This window comes from Micromys minutus (genome assembly GCF_963924665.1).
Source record: "Micromys minutus genome assembly, chromosome: 21".
NCBI lineage: Eukaryota > Metazoa > Chordata > Mammalia > Rodentia > Muridae > Micromys > Micromys minutus.
This window is the reverse complement of record NC_137956.1, coordinates 48,049,466-48,066,668: the sequence shown is the minus strand read 5'-3', so window position 1 is coordinate 48,066,668 and position 17,203 is coordinate 48,049,466. Positions and strand designations below refer to the sequence as shown.

General features: G+C 51.6%; 1 protein-coding gene across 1 annotated transcript in view; it reads right to left on the bottom strand.

Moving 5' to 3' along the window:
* DLEC1 (DLEC1 cilia and flagella associated protein) overlaps window positions 1-17,203 on the bottom strand; it is a gene marked incomplete at both ends in the record, with an annotated part of 42,494 nt that overhangs the window by 13,031 nt on the left and 12,260 nt on the right. Inside the window, 14 exons of the mRNA XM_080934696.1 lie at window positions 1,582-1,721; window positions 2,875-3,033; window positions 3,133-3,263; window positions 3,395-3,488; window positions 3,923-4,091; window positions 4,415-4,473; window positions 5,095-5,287; window positions 7,436-7,598; window positions 8,181-8,271; window positions 8,567-8,659; window positions 9,995-10,131; window positions 10,972-11,145; window positions 12,192-12,279; window positions 16,418-16,496. Of these exons, the coding sequence (XP_080790822.1) occupies window positions 1,582-1,721; window positions 2,875-3,033; window positions 3,133-3,263; window positions 3,395-3,488; window positions 3,923-4,091; window positions 4,415-4,473; window positions 5,095-5,287; window positions 7,436-7,598; window positions 8,181-8,271; window positions 8,567-8,659; window positions 9,995-10,131; window positions 10,972-11,145; window positions 12,192-12,279; window positions 16,418-16,496 (1,770 nt within the window). The remainder of the gene's footprint in view (window positions 1-1,581; window positions 1,722-2,874; window positions 3,034-3,132; window positions 3,264-3,394; window positions 3,489-3,922; window positions 4,092-4,414; window positions 4,474-5,094; window positions 5,288-7,435; window positions 7,599-8,180; window positions 8,272-8,566; window positions 8,660-9,994; window positions 10,132-10,971; window positions 11,146-12,191; window positions 12,280-16,417; window positions 16,497-17,203) is intronic.

The window sequence follows — 17,203 nt, the reverse complement described above, 5'->3', positions numbered from 1 at the left end:
TTGGAAACTGACTCGCTGACTGTTTTTTGTGGAACAATAAGGAGGCCTCTGAATCTGCTCAACCTTCCCAGGTTTTGTCTGGTGATTCAGTCCCACTTGCCCCACACCCCTGCCACTGGAAAAAGCCACAATCCACCCTGCAGTTTCTCTCTTTCTGATCACAGCTTCCGCCACTCTGTGGAAGCTTCTCTTGATAGTATTACTAAAGTGGAGACATGTCTAACTTCATAGGTTCAACATGCAAAGGTTTCTCCTCCTGTCAGTACTCTGGGTTATACCAGATGATCAGGCAGATAAAAAGCACCTCTCTACCCAGCCCTGGGGCATCACCTACTGTCCCAGCATCTGAGAGGGGAGGCAGGAGGGTCAGGAGTCTAAGGCTAGCCTCAGCTACACAGTGAGTGGAAGGCCAGGCTAGCTACATGATCTGTCTCAAACAACCAATCAGTTAGCAAGACCAAATGCTTTCTTTAGAGGAATTAGGGGAGGTGTAGAGAGAAAGTGGAATAGTTTGTGTTTTCATTGAGTGGTAATTATTGAGTAGACAGTGAGTTGGGGGGTGGCTTGTAAACTTTTCTTTATGTACATGAGAAAACTTCTACTGCAAAACTGAGAGGGAAGGGAGGGAAGAAAGAGGGAGAAGGGGGAGGGGTGTCAGGGGAGGAATTCTGTTTCTCCCAGAATACAACAACAGTTTGCACATTTTAATGTGGTTAGCATATCCTCTAGGTTCCGCCTAGCAGTTACCTAGCAACAGCCAGGTACAAGCCCCCTCTCCCTCTCTCCCACTCTCCCCTCCTCCCTTCCTCCTCCACCTTTCTCTTTCTTCTCTCTCTCTCTCCCTTCCTTTCCTCCCTCCCTCTCTCCCTCCCTCCCACTTGTCCCCACCAGCCTCTTCCCTTCTTCCTCTCTCCCTCCCCCTCTCCTCTCTCTGTCCTTCTCTGTCCCCCTCCCTCCTCTGCTCTTACCCCCCCCCAGGCCCCCAAAACTTCCTTTCACAGGAGGCCTGTCATATGGCTTGAGTTTTCAGAGGGGATGCTTTGGCATGGGCCCACAGGCCCTGCCCTTTAGAGGGGATGCTTTGGCATGGGCCCACAGGCCCTGCCCTTTAGAGGGGATGCTTTGGCATGGGCCCACAGGCCCTGCCCTTTAGAGGGGATGCTTTGGCATGGGCCCCACAGGCTCAGATGCTCCCTTTAGCTGCTTCACCGCCACAGTTTTATAAAACACGTTAAAAGTGTCAGTGATTATTCTGTGCCCACTCTCAGTGAGCTGGGGTGTCTCCAGTTTTCTGTTCTAGGAAGCAGCCTGAGGAAACCAGAAGACAGCTAACACTGGAGCTGGAGCTACAGGCTGCCCTTCGGACACCTGGCCTGGGCGCTGGTAATCAACCCTAGTCATCTGGGTTTAGTAAGCAAGCACTCTTAACCCTGAGCCATTTCTCCAGCCCCCCCCATCTTTGGTTTAAATTTGATAATATCTCTAGATAAGCACTCAGTTGTACAAACAATAAACACGGGCTGAAAACAGTCGGCCACCGTCCTCTTGTGTGGCGCCCTCCCGTGTGGCGCCCCACCATACCTCCAGGACCCATTCTCCACCTCCAGCTCTAGAACTGTCTGCAGACGCTGGCACTGGGAGGCCTTGAAGGTGACGGTCGCTCTGCACTCCCCCAGAGGGAGAAGCTGGCCACCAGAAGGCTCAGTGTGGAAGGGGGACACCTGAGGTCGATGCAGAGGACACAGTGAGAAGTGGGAACAGACTTAAGAGGTGGGAGCCAGAACAAGGTCACTGGGGTGGGAGTGGTGGCCAAGAAGACCAGAGAGGAACAGGAGAGGGGCTTGGGTGCTCTGGAAGAGGTGTCCTCAGCAGGCCCAGGCCAACCTCGGACATCTTCAGCTGAGGCTAGCCCACTGGGGCGGGCAGAAGTTACAGATAGAGGAAGGATTTCCCCCTCGTACCTGTCCTGGTATTCTTTCCCCCACCTCCCTCCCCAGGATTGAGTCCCCTATCACTAAACCCACCCCTCCTCATACAAAAGGGAGAGAGCAGACAGATTACAAGAAAGGCCAAAGACGGTATCCCAAAGTGTCTGCTCAACCCCCACCCCTGATGAGCAGGGCACCTGTGGAACTGAGAAGCTTTGGGTCCCAAGGCCACATTGGTTAATGGAATGTCACTGGAGGACCACGTTAGAAAGGACATTGGCACCCCCTTCAGTGAGACCAGGACAACGGGTGTGAGGGCCACACTGCCTGGAGGTCTCTCGAGATCAGGATTGACCCACCCTAACCTCACAGGAGAACCACGAACTTCTGACCCCTTTGTCTCAGAGCACCATAAATGCATGTGCCACCGTGCTGCTGCTGGTGGTTTTTTGTTTGTTTTTGTTTTTGTATGTTTGGGGGTTTTTTGTTTTGGTGTGTGTGTGTGTGTGTGTGTGTGTGTGTGTGTGCGCGCGTGCATGTGTGCGCACTTTGCTGGGATTGAAAGCAGCTCATATCCCCAAACTTGAGTTTTCTTTATAGAGCCCTCAGGTTTGAGCTGCCGGCCGCCACCTGGTGGCAGGTTCTCAAACTGCAACCACATTTTCTGGGTGAGCCTGAGGAGTTGGCCCTGTGGCCTTCCTGTTAAATTCTGGACTCAGGCTGCTTCTAGGAAGGAGAACCCTCACATCACCCTCTTATGCATAAGAGGGTGTTTGACAGGGGGTGGGGAGCGTAGGAAACGTCTTTAGAATTGGGGCTGGGGGATGAATTCCACCCTGGACACTGCTGCTTCTGGGCAAGGATCCCAGTTCAGACAAGAGCCAAAGGTGAATGTCTCCTGGGGGCGGGGCGGCCACATCACGGGAGCCTGCAGGGTCCCACTTACATCCTCATGCCTCTCTGCCAGGCAGACCGGGCTCTCCCTCAAATGCCACACTGCAGAGAGCTGGCTGACATTTCGGATCTGGATGGAGATGGAAGCCTTCTCTCCTAGGCGAAGCAGGCCGAACTGAAGGGCTGGGACATCGACGGCCACCGCGGGTCCCTGGAACACCAGAGGGGAGTGTCATCGCCTGTCCTGGAAGAGGCTGGGTCCTGGCTCACTCCCCTCCAAACCTCTCCCGGTTCCCGCCACCCATGGCACCTTAAATGAGGCCTCAATGTGGAGCACCACTGGGCAGGGCGAATCTTTGATTTCACACTCCAGGTCCTGGCTGATTGGGCCAGGTACCCCACCGGTTAGGTTTAACTCAAAATCTCCGACCTCGTTGGGCTCTGGGGAGGAAGACAACATGGAGGTGGAGCAGACCAAGGCTGGGTTTGACTGCAGGACATCCAGGGTCTTGTATAGGTCCCCTGCATTCAACCCTAGGCGAGCCACACCTTCCTACAGGTGAACTAACTACCTATCACCCCAGTGCAGGGCTCCACTTCAGCAATGTGGCAGTCGCTGACTTTCCCCCACATGTATCTGATGGGTGACTTGCTGTTGTTCCACATCTGAAAGACACACGCACCAGTCCGGGCTGCTTGGGCGCCGCCCTTCCGCCCTTCCGTGTCAAAGCAGAACCTGCTGAAGGATGGTGGGATCACGGGCTCCCAAGGGATTGTAGGATGCTCTGCTAGCTGCTGACCGTCTGAAGCCCCAGGCCTCCCTCCCAAGAGGCACCTTTCCTTCATGTTGTAGGGACACAGTACCACATCCTGCTGAAGACCTGGGACAAAGAGTTCACAGCCCTGACTTCAGAAGATTCGGGAACACTGATAAAATTCATCAGACGAGCCTGGCCCGGGAGCGTGAACCGCCATAGGTACACCCCACCCCCCACGGGGCTGGGCTTCGTGTTGTGACCTATTGAACTCTATCCTCACTACACTTACACCTAAGTACAGCATCACTTGGAGCAGCCGAAGCTGGGGAGAAGATGCCTTACCTTAAAGTCTTTCTTCACAGTGATGCCAATGTAGTTCTCACCAGGGATGATGAGGGCATACGGCTCTAGAAGAACCTGGAAGGGTTCTGCCAAACCTTTCACCTCGATTTCCAGGACGATCACGTCATCCGCCGAGTAGGAGTAGTCCCCCAGGCTCTCCACCCCTGAGCTGAACAGAACCCACTATGAGCTCTGAGTGAGCATGCCCCTGCCTCTGTCCTACTCGTTTGGTCTTGTGGACAAAAAGTGGTCCTTTACCCCGCCCCCGCCCCCAAGCACACAGTCATGTGACAGTGCTAAGTGACAGCAGATCACCTGAGAGCCTGGGGCACAGACCTGCTGCCTCCAGGGACAGAGAGCATCCTCTGGGCCCTGTGCACCTCGCTCCCTGGAGACCTACCTCTAGCCGGCGCACCATTCAGACCTCCTCAAAGCACCCAAAATGCAGGGGTGGCAGTGACTCTCCCTCACCTAGGCTCATGCCCTGCTCACCTCAAGGGCTCGGGGACAGCTTCTAGAACCATCTGCAGCACGCTGTGGAAACATTTGAGCTGCAAGAGAAGCCCAGTATGATGACCGGATTCGCCTTCCAGCCAGGCTGACTGTCTGCAGGCACCTAGGGGACACGACAGGGCTCCCTCTTTCCTGAGCCAGGGTGACAGAGGACTCTGAAAGGCAGGCTACTTCCCAGGGTTCTCTCCCCACCTCAGGGAGAACGGGATCCCTGCCAGGGCAGCAGAGAGAGCCCAAGCCCCCAAGTCGGATATTGGCTTGGCTTCAATTAGCATCCTCGGTGTGTTTAAGGCACCACCCCTTCCCATGTATGGCAAGCAGCTGGCTCCGGGGGCAGCCAAGCCCAACTTGGGCTCAGACCATCTAAAACCAGAGCCTTGGCCTAGCCTGGCTCATTATGCTGGGAGCTCGCGCCTTGCTCTGTAGGAGCTGTGGGGGATGGTGGAGACGGGTGTGCTTCAGTGTTGCTGAACTGTGAAAGGGACTAAGGGGCAAGCACGGGACGTGTGGCCGGAGCCAGGAAACACACACCAGACCTGCACCCCAGCCTCATCAGGCCTCACTGTAGTTTCAGGATCTCTCAGGAACATAGCTGAGGGTTTGGGGAGGAGACAGACACACAGAGAGCTCAGGACCCCGTCGCTGGCTCATGAAATGACCTCGTAAGGAGAGAAGCTCAGGATGAACTCGTGGTCCGAGTGGGCCTGAAGGACGCCCTTCTCGGGAATGATGCTGAAGGCTGTCTCCCTGTCAGGGTAGCACTTGATGCTGTCTGCGCTGTACGTCTCTCCAGGCATCAGGGGCTGCAGGTTGGGCTTCATGATCTGCCAGTGAAAGGCCAGCTCCACGTGTCTGTGGGGACGACCGTGGGGGCGACCATTCAGCGGGCAGCGGGTCGGAGGTTGTGTCTCCATCAGGGGCCCCCACCGGACGGACGGTTGGTCTGCTCTAATCTACATGTTCCAGAGAACAAGTGACCAGATTGGGCTTCAAGCTTTTCCCACGGAGGAGCGGAGGGCAACTTAGGTAAAGACAGCGGAGGAGTCCAAAGTGGACACCCCTGCCTTCACCACGGCAGCTGGAGACTGAAACCTCAGCGAGTCAGGGGACACAGGAGATGTAAGACGTCATGCTCTAGTTGGGACTCTAGAAGAGTCCAGGCATCCCTGGGTATCAGCGTTATTCTCTAAAGTGTTCCCCCACCACCTGAGCATTTCTGGATTTCCTGGACCCACCACCTTCTGTCTACAGCCATGGCCTGCTGAGATGGTAGCTGTGTTCAGGGAGACGCACTAGTGATGGACAGGGACCGGATGGGACAGGACTCACAGCATGCTGCTGGGTGGGATGGGGGTGGGGACACAGGCCAGTCCCTCCTGTCATGCTGAGTGATTGACTCCTGTGTCCCAGGGCAGCTCTGCCTGGAGACTCACTAAGCTCGGGGCTGATGAATGTGATGTTTGAGGGCTGAGCCTAAAGACCGGCCTGGGTCTGTAGCAGCTTCAGACAGAGTGGTGTCTCTGGAAAATCCTCCCTAGATCTGTACTTAGTAACATGGAAGTGACAGGAGGATTCGGTGATATGAGTAGAACAGTGGAGGGGTGGAGGGGTGGAGGAGTGGAGGGGTGGAGGGGTGGAGGGGTGGAGAGGTGGAGGGGTGGAGGGGTGGAGGGGTGGAGGATTGGAGGGGTGGAACAGTGGAGGGGTGGAGGAGTGGAGGGGTGGAGGAGTGGAGGGGTGGAGGAGTGGAGGGGTGGAGGAGTGGAGGGGTGGAGCAGTGGAGGAGTGGAAGGGTGGAGGAGTGGAGGAGTGGATTAGTGGAGGGGTGGAGGGGAGGAGGAATGGAGGGGTGGAGGGGTGGAGCATTGGAGCATTGATCTCATTTTAACCAGTTTAAATAGAATCATCTGGCTGGAAAGACAGCTCTCGGTGAGCATGGGTCCTGAGTGAGGTCTTAGGACCCACATTAAACAAAGGCAAAATATCGTGGCCTGAGTTATCATTGTGGTGCACACCTTTGCTTCTAACACTCAGGAGGCTCAGGTAGATAGATGGGTCTCTGTAAACTTGAGACCAGTTGGTCTACAGAATGAGTTCAAGGCCAAAGGCTACACCGTGAGACTCTGTACCAATCAAAACAACAACAAAAGCCAGGTGTGGTAACCCATCTCTTAATCCAGGTGCTGAGGATGGAGAGCAGCCGCTCCTCTGAGCTTCCTGGTGGCCAAGCCTAGACCAACCACTGAGGACAATTCGGGATAATGATTCACAGTAACCAAGTGCTGGTGCCTGAGGAGCCAGAACCAAGCTCTTCTAGTCTGCTCATACCACAAACATGTGCACCTGAATACATCCCAAACATACACATGCAAACACACACATGCCTCCCAGACACCACACACACACACCTTATACATCATACACACAGATCTCACACACACCTTACACATCACACACACACACACACACACACCTTACACATCACACATATACACCTCATACACACAAACACACACATACCTAACACATCTTACATATCACACACATATACCTCATACACCTTACCCATTACATACACACACTTTGCACTCCTCACAGACCTCTCACACATACACACCTCAAACACCCTATACCTCACATACTCATACACTTTACATCTTACACATACAACCTTACACATCACACTCACACCTTACACTCCTGACAGTCCTCTGTCATATACACACCTTGAACACCTTACACATTACACATACAACCTTACACATCACACACACACACACACACACACACACACACACACATGAAATAAATAGAAACATCCACTCATATCTAATGGCTGCATGATTGGCAATGTGACTCAAGATTCTTCCATCCCTCCGGATCCATTCTGGGCTCACAACTCCCTCTGACTTAGAACACACTCTTGCCTCGTTAGGGACATAGGGCTTAATTAAGAGAAAACCATGCCTGTGTGTTGATGACGTGCTGAGGGCCACTCACGTAGCATTTCTGATGATGAGCTGCTTCCTTGAGGTGGACTGGACATTTTCTGGATCAAACCGGATAAAGTATTGGGCTGTTAAATCTTTCAGCTCTCCTGGGTCCGGCTCACTTTTTCCACCAGAAATATAGATCAGATCCAAAGCCACCAGCTGCCCTGTCCCTGAGGGCGGAGAGTAGTGAGGCTCACCAAGTATCACCAGGCCGATGTCAGCACCCTGCGGCCAAAGGCTGCCACAGGACCCATGTCACACCCCATGCAGGTGACCTTATCCAGGGTCCCCAGAGCATGCAGAAAATGAAAGCATGCCTCGGGCACACACACACACCCTCAGGTCTGAAGACTTTGACTCCGAGAGCCTTACATGCAGCAAATGCTCAATTAATAACTACGAAGTGGAACTGGGCACACAAATGGAAGAGAAGAACTGAGGAAGGGAGGGAGGAGGAAGGGAGGGAGGGAGGGAAGGAACAAAGGGAAAATTGTGTGCACCTGTACAACTCAGAAAATGCCCTCTCCGACCTTTTAAAACCCTAGAGGTGTGAGCAATGTGAGCCGCAGGTGGCTCTCAGAGTCAAAAGCGGACTCCGGGAGAAAGAATGGAAGATTTGGCCCATAATCTGGCACTAGGAAGTAGAGGCTCAGGGGTTGGAGGCAGTGACCCCCCTCCCTCCAGATCACCACTTTCCCAGCATGCTTCCGCTGTGCCACCCTGGTAAGCAGTTCCTGGAGCCACGTCCCCACCTACGATGACCACCTCCTTCATCTGACAGTTGTCACACACGATGATGAAGGTCTCTTCCACCTTTCCTAGGCCAGTAGGGAGGAACAAGACCTAGGGGAGAGAAAGAGTGTGTGTAATGAGCTTATGGGAGACGTTTCGGATTCAAACCGCAGTGCCCTGCATTGCCTTTTTAAATGGATCTGGTTAGCACGTATGTGGAAGGTTGTGGCCACAGCATGTATTTGGAGGCCAGCATGTATTATAAGGCACCCGTCTAGAACCCACTGGTGCCGTGAGCTGGGTCAGAACAGTGTGGGTGTGAGTCATGAGGACACCGAGGAGGTCGTAATGGGACTTCTGAGGAAGCCACCAAGGGTGAGCAGAAGGGACAGGTCTCACTACCCACCTCCAACAGTATGGCGTACCCTGGAGCCAGCTCAAACACGGAAGGCATCACTCCAAAGGGAGGCTGCTCCACAAAGCCAGCGGTTGCAACCGCCTGGAAAGAAGAAGGCAGAGGTACAAAGGAACCGAAAACTCCAGCACTGGCACTGTGAGCTTTGCCAATGCCCGTTCCGCTGTCTGAGGACTTTAAGGATCCTTGTCGGTGAAGAAACCGTAGCCCAGTCTCCCTGGTGGGGGGCGGGAGGTCGGGGGAGGGCTCACGGCCACCTTCACCAGGCACAGGGGGAGGATCTGAAGGTTAGTGCTGAGAGAGTCCAGGGAGCTGCGTGCTGGGAAGCTGTCCTTACAGCCAGGTGCGGGGGACACAGAGGCACAAGAAGGGCTTCCCAGAACTCCTGGTCTTGTCTGTGGTGGCCACTGCATCTGCCTCTGACCCCACCCCAACTCCACCCGGACATGCTGTCAGCTTCTGTGTCAAGAATGCCTGCTACCTCCATAGCAAAACTTCTAAAGAATCCCTCCAGGACAGAGGCACACACTGGTGCTTACAAGACCCCACCGGGCAAGAGGCACACCAGGGAAGGGACAGCTCGTATTTCTAGGTCAGAAGGCATGGGGGAAACCTACCAACTGCAACAGAGGCAAAGAGCGTGGAGATACAGGTGCTTATGTGCAATCTCTCTCTTTGAAAGGTTCGGCTCAAAGCACACTGTGTGTAATATACATGTGTCTGTATTCACATATGTGTGGGTGCCCATGTGTTATGTGTGTGCCTGTGGAGGCCGGAGGACAGCTTCAAAGATTGTCCTTCAATGATGCTGTCATCCTGTTCTTTGAGACAGGGTCTCTCACTAGCCTGGAACTCACCACCGAGGTAGGCTGACCGGCCAATGAGGACCAGGCATGGTAAGGTCTCCACAGCCTCTGACTGGGGTTATAGGACAGTGGGTTTTTTTTTGTTTGTTTGTTTGTTTGTTTGTTTTTTGTTTTTTTTTAATGTCAGTTCTGAGAACTTATCGGGTTCTCCCACTATATCCACGGAGTCATCTCCCCATCCCCAAAATATTTTTTAAATACCTGTGCCAATACAGATTCCTCCCTGCCTGCCTGCGGTCTCACATAATGCTCAGATCTGCAATGATAATGCTGGGCTAAGTGAGCACCCGTGGTTGAATTGGAGACAGCATTTAAAAAAATAAAAGAGGCGTAAGCCACACCCGGGTTTGTGCGGGAGCTTGTGACTGGAAACTCACCACCCCTAACCTCTACGCTTTTGTTCGCAGGCTGAGGCGTGCATGTCTGGGGATTGTGACGTCCTACTTTTGTGAGTTTCTGGTCTGGTCCCACATATGGCTCAGTGACCTCCTCCGAGCTCATCTGCTTGGGTGGGTTGGTTCTTTTCCCGTGGTCACAGTCCTTGTGAACTCACCCGGAAACTCGGCGGTGGCCAGCTCTTTTGGGGCATGATGCAGAATTTGCCAACGCTGAAGCCCACATTTTTGCAGATGAATTTTGTTATCTTTACTCCTCCAATGAGGCAGTAGCCGCAGTCCAAAACAGGTGACACTGAGACCACAGGGAGAGATTGATCAGGAAGGGCAACAGGGGCTGGTGAGATGGCTCAGCAGGTAGAGGGGCTTGCTGCCAAACCCGAAGACCTGAGTTCGATCTACCAGATGGATGTAGTAGAAGGTGGGAATCAACTCCTACAAGGTGCACTCTGAGAACCATATGTGCACCATGGCACAGTATCCCCTCCCCCAATACACATGTGTATAATATAATAGATCCATGAAATAAAAACAACATATTGCTTCCAATGGACCCTGATGCTGACATCCCTCTTTCTGAGATCCAGCCAAGCTTAGAGCAGCCACCATGCTGAGCAGGAAGGAAATGGGACGTGGCCTGACCCCTGACCCCTGACCCCTGACTCCCTTGTGCTCTGTCCAGGGTGCTGCCAGGTCACATGACAGTCATCATGTTGGACTCAGATCCTCTGTGGACTCTTTGTCTGGGCCAGAGAGACCCAACGTGGTGGTGGGGGGTGTACGATAGGGGGAGAGGCTGAGTGTAGCTGCAAGAGCTCATACCCAAGACGGACCAGCTGAGGTTGGCTTTTCTGAGGAAGCCCCCCTCCCTTCCTCTAGCAACAGAGTCAATATCTTCAGATACTTCCTCTGGGTACCCAGAAACACCTCCTCTACTGCCTCAGCCCCTGCTGAACAGAAGACTGGGAGGCCTTCTGCTTCGGAAGCTGCTGGAAGGTTCCTTTCAGGATCCTGAAGTCTCTGCCCCTTAGCCACAAGATCTGTGCCACTTCCAGGGAGTCCTAAGATGCGTCCCGCCCTTACAGGGGTTCCCCAGGCCTAGCTGGATCCCACTGAAGTGTACACACTCACTCACAGGTCAGCACTGGTGGCGGTCTCCGGGCCTGCAGGGGGATTACCAGCGTGTGGGGAGACTGGGTCTCAACCAAAATAAAATCATCAAAATCGCCAAGACAGTCTGGGATGAACTGGACAATGTACTGGCAGGTCATCCCTGGAGCCACTATTCCACCTTTTCCTGGGAACATTCCTGTTGACCAATGAGGATAAAGGACCAGATGCCCCGCAGGGCTCCAGCTGATTCACCTGGGGAGTTACATTGTATCTACTTCTGTCACATTGAATACTTGCTCTGGGGAGTTACAGTGTATCTATTTCTTTCAAAAGGACAATGCCGCTGTGGAGGGAAGAGAGAGAGTCAATGGAGGGAAGAGAGAGCAGTCAATGGAGGGAAGAGAGAGCAGTCAAATGAACTACTCGTAAGCTCCCTAAGGTTTGGGAACCTCTTACAAGCTACAAGATTAATAAGGCCCCTCTGAGGTCAGATAAGCAGGGAGCGATCACTGAGGGGAAGGAGACTTTTCTCTCCCTCACAGGCACCTGTGAGGAGGAGCTCCTCATGTGTGATCCTGTGACCTCAATAAACTCACTGGTTCACCAAGTTCAACTTGGTTGGAATGGTTACTTAACTGTCGCTGGGGCCTTTCTGGGGCGAAGTGTCACTGGCTCACACCTCCCCAGGAAAAGTCATGCAACTGACACTGACCACAGCTAGACCAAGGCCAGGCTGATGGCAGAGCTGCCTGGGGCATTTGGGGGCCACTCATAGGTAACAACATCAAGGTCCAAGCAGGAGTGAGAAGGCCCATAAGGAATGGGTGGGTGGAGGCTATCTGCCCCCGTGCCATAGGGATTCTCTTATGGGCAGACCTTTGAGATTGGTGCGTTTGAGCGGCAAGAGGGTTTGGTTTGGTTTTTTGGTTAGACAGCTACTCTTCACCCACACTGGCCTCAGATTTGTGTCAACCCTTCCGAGTGCTGGGATTACAAGTGAGAGCCACCACACCTGAGCCAAGACCAGAGGCCTGAAGGCATGGCAGACTCTAAAGCTGGGAGGCTGGTTGGGAGGTTGCCATGGTGACATGAGCAATGATGGAGGGCAGCCACAGCTCGAAGGGTGCCAGGCTGGCAGAGCCAGTGCCCGGAGCAAAGTGAAGAGGGCAGGGACAGCTGATGGAGGGAGGCCTGGGCAGAGCAGTCATTGTGAGGCAGCAGGGACTGTTATCTCGAACCTACCAAGTCCCAGCGCGAAGTACGGAGAGGACGGAGGGAGGACGCGCAGGTATCGGCTGGTGGCAGTGGTGTTCTGCAGAGCAATCACCATCTGTGCAAAGGTAAGGGGTGTGCTTTGGGCCATCCAACAGTGGCCCAGCATGAGGTCAAGATTTATTGATTGGTTGGTTGGTTGATTTCTCTTTCTGTGTGTGTGTGTGTGTGTGTGTGTGTGTGGTAATGTGTTTGTGTAAGTGTGTTTGTGAGTTGTGAGTGTATGTGTGAGTGTGAGTTAGCGTGTGTTTGTGAGTTTGTTGGTGAGTTGTGAGATGTATGTATGTATGTATGTATGTATGTATGTATGTATGTATGTGTTTGTGAGTTTGTGTGTGTACTTGTTTGGAAATCAGAGGACAACTTATAAGAGCCAGTTGTCCTCTTCTGTGGCTTCTGGGGTAGAACTCAGGCTGTCGGGCTGAGCCTTTACCCACTGATCCATCTCCACCCCCAATTCAAATGAGATGATAAGGAAGAGGGTTCTGAAAGAAATATGCTTGGTCACATGCTGGAAATGACTGAAACTGGTTGATGGGTACAAGGGGATTTCTTTACTATTCTATCTACTGTTATATGGGGACAATTCCATAATAAAATTAAAATACAAAACATGGTGACAGGGACCTGTAGTCCCAGCACTTGGGAGGTCAAGGCGAAAGGATTTGCCATGAGTTTCAGGCCAGCCTGGGTTATGCAGCCAGTTACAGACCAGAAATGGGTTACGGAGTAAGGCCCTGAGCAAGGAAGTTTTTCTTAAAGCTCTTCTCCCCCAGTTAAAATTAAAAGTAAAATGAAAATTGGAATTGATTCATGATTTTTCATGGTGTTTAAAATCTACAGTAGTCCTGACCGTCAGTGCTCAATGGGACTGGAGTTGGCTCAAGAATCCTGCAGGGACACAAATCTGTAGATTCTTAAGCACAATATTTACACATAGCCTACTGTGCTGGCCTGTTTCAGATGTCAACCTCACATAACGTAAAATCTGGGAAGAGTCTTAGTAAGGAGTTATTTAGACCAGGTTGGCCTGTGGGTGCCTTTGGAGGGTTATCTCCATTGTTGGTGAATGAAGAAAGACCTAGCCTATTGGGTGGCACCATTCCCTAGGCAGGGGATCCTGAGCTATACAGGACAGAAGACAGCTAGCTGAAAGCAAACAGGCTGGAGAGATGGCTCGGCGGCAGAGAGCACTGACTGATCTCCCAGAGGTCCTGAGTTCAAATCCCAGCAACCACAAGGTGACTCACAACCATCTGTAATGGGATCTGATGCCCTCTTCTGGCGTGTCTGAAGACAGCTACAGTAAACTCATATAAATAAAATAAATAAAGCTTTAAAAAATAAAATAAACGATTCTTTGAGAGAGAAGAGGGAGGGAGAGAGAGGGAGAGAGAGAGAGCACGCTTTGGGCCAGAGTGTTTCCATTAGAGCAGCAGAAAGGGAACTAGAACCTCACACAGAGCCTCTCATACCCCTGAGACCATTTTCACACTGACCATAGCATATGGTCAACACTACACTATTAGTTTCTACCCTGTGTTGCTGAGGGGACAAGCAACGAGCTCTAAGTGACCAGGGTATGGCAGCATGTGGGTTTAACTACAGGAGACACAAGCCAGACTCACTCAAGGTCCAACTGTGCGACAAAGCAGCAGGGTTTACACAACACTTCATTCATGGGGGTTCACCAGCACTCAGCAAAAAGACATTCAAGTTTCACTTGAACTTAGAATTTATGCACACACACACACACACACACACACACACACACACACACACACATACTTTTTTCAACCTACTGTTGGTTGACTCCATGTGATGTGAAATTCGCAGATGATGAGGCTGATCACACTGTTTACCAAGCATCTGATCTGGGTCTCCTCAACCTCTTGACAACGACTGAAGGTGGAAACTGTGTGTATTTACAACTAGCAGGGGCTAGGAGATCATTCAGTTAGTAAAGAGCTTGTGCAAACTCAAGTACCTGGCCTCAGGGTGGTGGATGGCTCCTGCATCCACTCTTGACCTCATGCCTATATACACACACACATTCACACATGTGCACACACATCCACATACATGCACACGCATGCATACACATATTCACACACATTCACATACAAGCACACATATTGACACACAAGCACACACATTCAGATACACAGTCACATATATACACACAGACATTTATACACATTCACACACACACATATATATACATACCCACACACACTATTCACATGCACACACAATTTTACACACATAAGCAAGCGCACACACACACACACACACACACAGAGAGAGAGAGAGAGAGAGAGAGAGTGTGTGCTGAGCAAGGAGCAAATCCTAGTTCCATTCCTTCTCTGGTGTGGAGTTCTCTAGCTGTGTACTTAACTTAGCAGTAGTTCAGTCTGTCTGCTACTCTGAAAATCTCTTCCTAGATGCCCAGGATTATCAGGACTCTTAACAAGGTTGACTCCACTAACGGCCTCTCCTCGAGCCCGCTGACCTCTGAGCTGGGTACTGGCTGTACCCTGTGCTCAGCTGTAAAGCTCGACTGTCCGGACAACAGTGTCAGGGCACACTTGCACACTGCCTCCACTGTGCCTCTGACACGTTAGGTTCACCTTGAATTCCTTTGTGCCTCAACTCCAGAGTCAACTAGTGCTTCAAAGATTTTTGGTTCCTTTTCTTTTTTCCCTTCTCATGTACGCTGCTCTGGTTCCTCTGTCTCCCAGCACCACAGCTAGTTTTATAAAGTTCTGGGTATCAAACCCAGGGCTTCGCACATGCTGGACAAGTGCTGCCCATGAGACATCCCAGCCCTGCTGCTTCCTCTTAATGGAAAGCAGGACTTAAGAACTTAAAGTGATAGCACGTGTGCTACCCACTTCCAGGGTGACAGATATTGCTTTTGTCTGTGTCTGTGTCTGGGGGTGGGCTAGGGAGTAAAGTAGGGGTGCTTTCTTGTATATCTGTGTTGGCGGTATGTGTATGCACATCTTTTATGGTGCATACGTGTGGGTGTTTGTGCACATGTGGGAACAGTGAGTGTTTTGGGGTGCGTGTGCGACGTGTGTACTTACATGTGAAGGCCAGAGCTCAAGCTCAAATACCATTTATTAGGAGCCTTTTGTTTTGTTGAGTGTGTATACTCGTGTGTGGATGGATTTACATAGGTATCCACTCGTCTCTGGAGTCAGCATCAGGTGTTTTTATCTATGGTTCTCCATTTACCTTTTGGCACCAGGGTCTCTTGCTGAGCCCGGTACCCAAGGACTGGCTAGGCTGGCTGGTCAGTGGGCACCCCGGATCCTCCTGTCTCCAGCTCTCAATGCTGGGATTGCCGCCATGCCTGGCCTTCCACACTGGGTGCTGGGGATCCAGTTCTCAGGCTGGCACGGCAGACACTTTACCCACCGGGTCATTTCCCAGCCCACGCGCTATCTTAAAATCATAAATCCACCCTTGTACCTCCACCAGAACCCAGCACATCATCGAATTCATTCTAGCCCTCCCTCTTTCCTTATTTGCAAGGAACAGAAGCTATACAATGTAGCTATAAGGCATGTTATTTTCATTCATATATACATGTAAATGCGTATATTGTCTTTATGACTTAAAAGTCCATATGCCTATGTGTGCATGCATGTGTGTGTGTGCATGTGTGTGTGTGTGTGCATGTGTGTGTGTGTGTGCTGGAGAGTGGGGGGCATGTGCTATGTGTATGTGAGTGTGGCTGTCTGTGGAGGTCAGAGCTATTGGAATCCTCTGGAGCTGGAGTTACAGGAAGTTGTGAGCCATCTGAAGCAGAGTGTGAGATTCCATCTTAGGTCCTGTGCAAGAGCAGTGGGCACTGTCAACTGCTGAGCCATCTCTCAGGACTGGCTTGTCCTCATGTGGCCTAGTCAGGCATCTGACTCCCACCCTTTCTCCCGATCCCAAGTGCGGGGAGGACGGGGTGCTCCTCCCACTCAGCTTATGGCTGTTTGCTCAGCCTTCCTTGTTCCAGCGACACGGATGATGTGCTGTGTGTGCCTCCTTCTACAGACTCCAGAGGAGACACTGTTGGGCAGGAAGCGGCACCGAGCAGCTGCGGAGGTTGAGTGACAGGCTTGTGGGTGTGCATCAGGCTTTCCCTGCTTCTGTGTGTGGTTCTGAAATCCCACAAAGTCAAGAAGCAAGGTCTTTACCTCGTAAACTGGTCCAATCTCGTAATCTGTGAAGAATCCAACTGATGGCTTCGCCAGGAACACGGGGGCATCTGCACAGCTGTGGGACAGGAGAAATGTGAGCTTCAACAGTCAAAAGCTGTAACTGACTCATTCAGACGGCAGGACGAGGTGGCACACTCCCATAGTCCCAACTTCTGGGAGGCGGACATAGAGTCATCTGAAGTTCAAGGCCAGCCTCGGCTACTCTCCCCCACTCTCAAAATCCAAAAAGTAAAGAAGTAAACTCATCTACATCATCAAAGGTATTCACAATAGGCTGTTTGTTGGGTTTTCTGGTTGATGTTTACTAAGCAGGTTATAAAAAACATTAGGGCTGGAAAGATGGCGCAGTGGCTAAGAGCACTTACTGCTCTTCTGATAGCCCAAGTTTGGTGGTAGTTCAAACACCTATAACCCCACCTCCAGGGGTAGGGATCAATCAGATGAACTCCTTGAGTACATGTATACACACACACACACACACACACACACACACATACACACATACACACACACATACACACATACACACACACACACACACACACACTTAAAAATTTTTTTTAATTAACCTTAAGAGCTGGAGAGATGGCTCAGCCATTAAAGGCTGGGCTCACAACCAAAAATATAAATTAACCTTAAAATAATAATAATTTGAAAGTATGACTCATGCTTTGTGAAGACAAATATATTAGGCAACTTCTAGAACTTTCAATATGCATAAGGAAATTCTAGAAGCTTAAATACCAACATGTTAACTGGGAT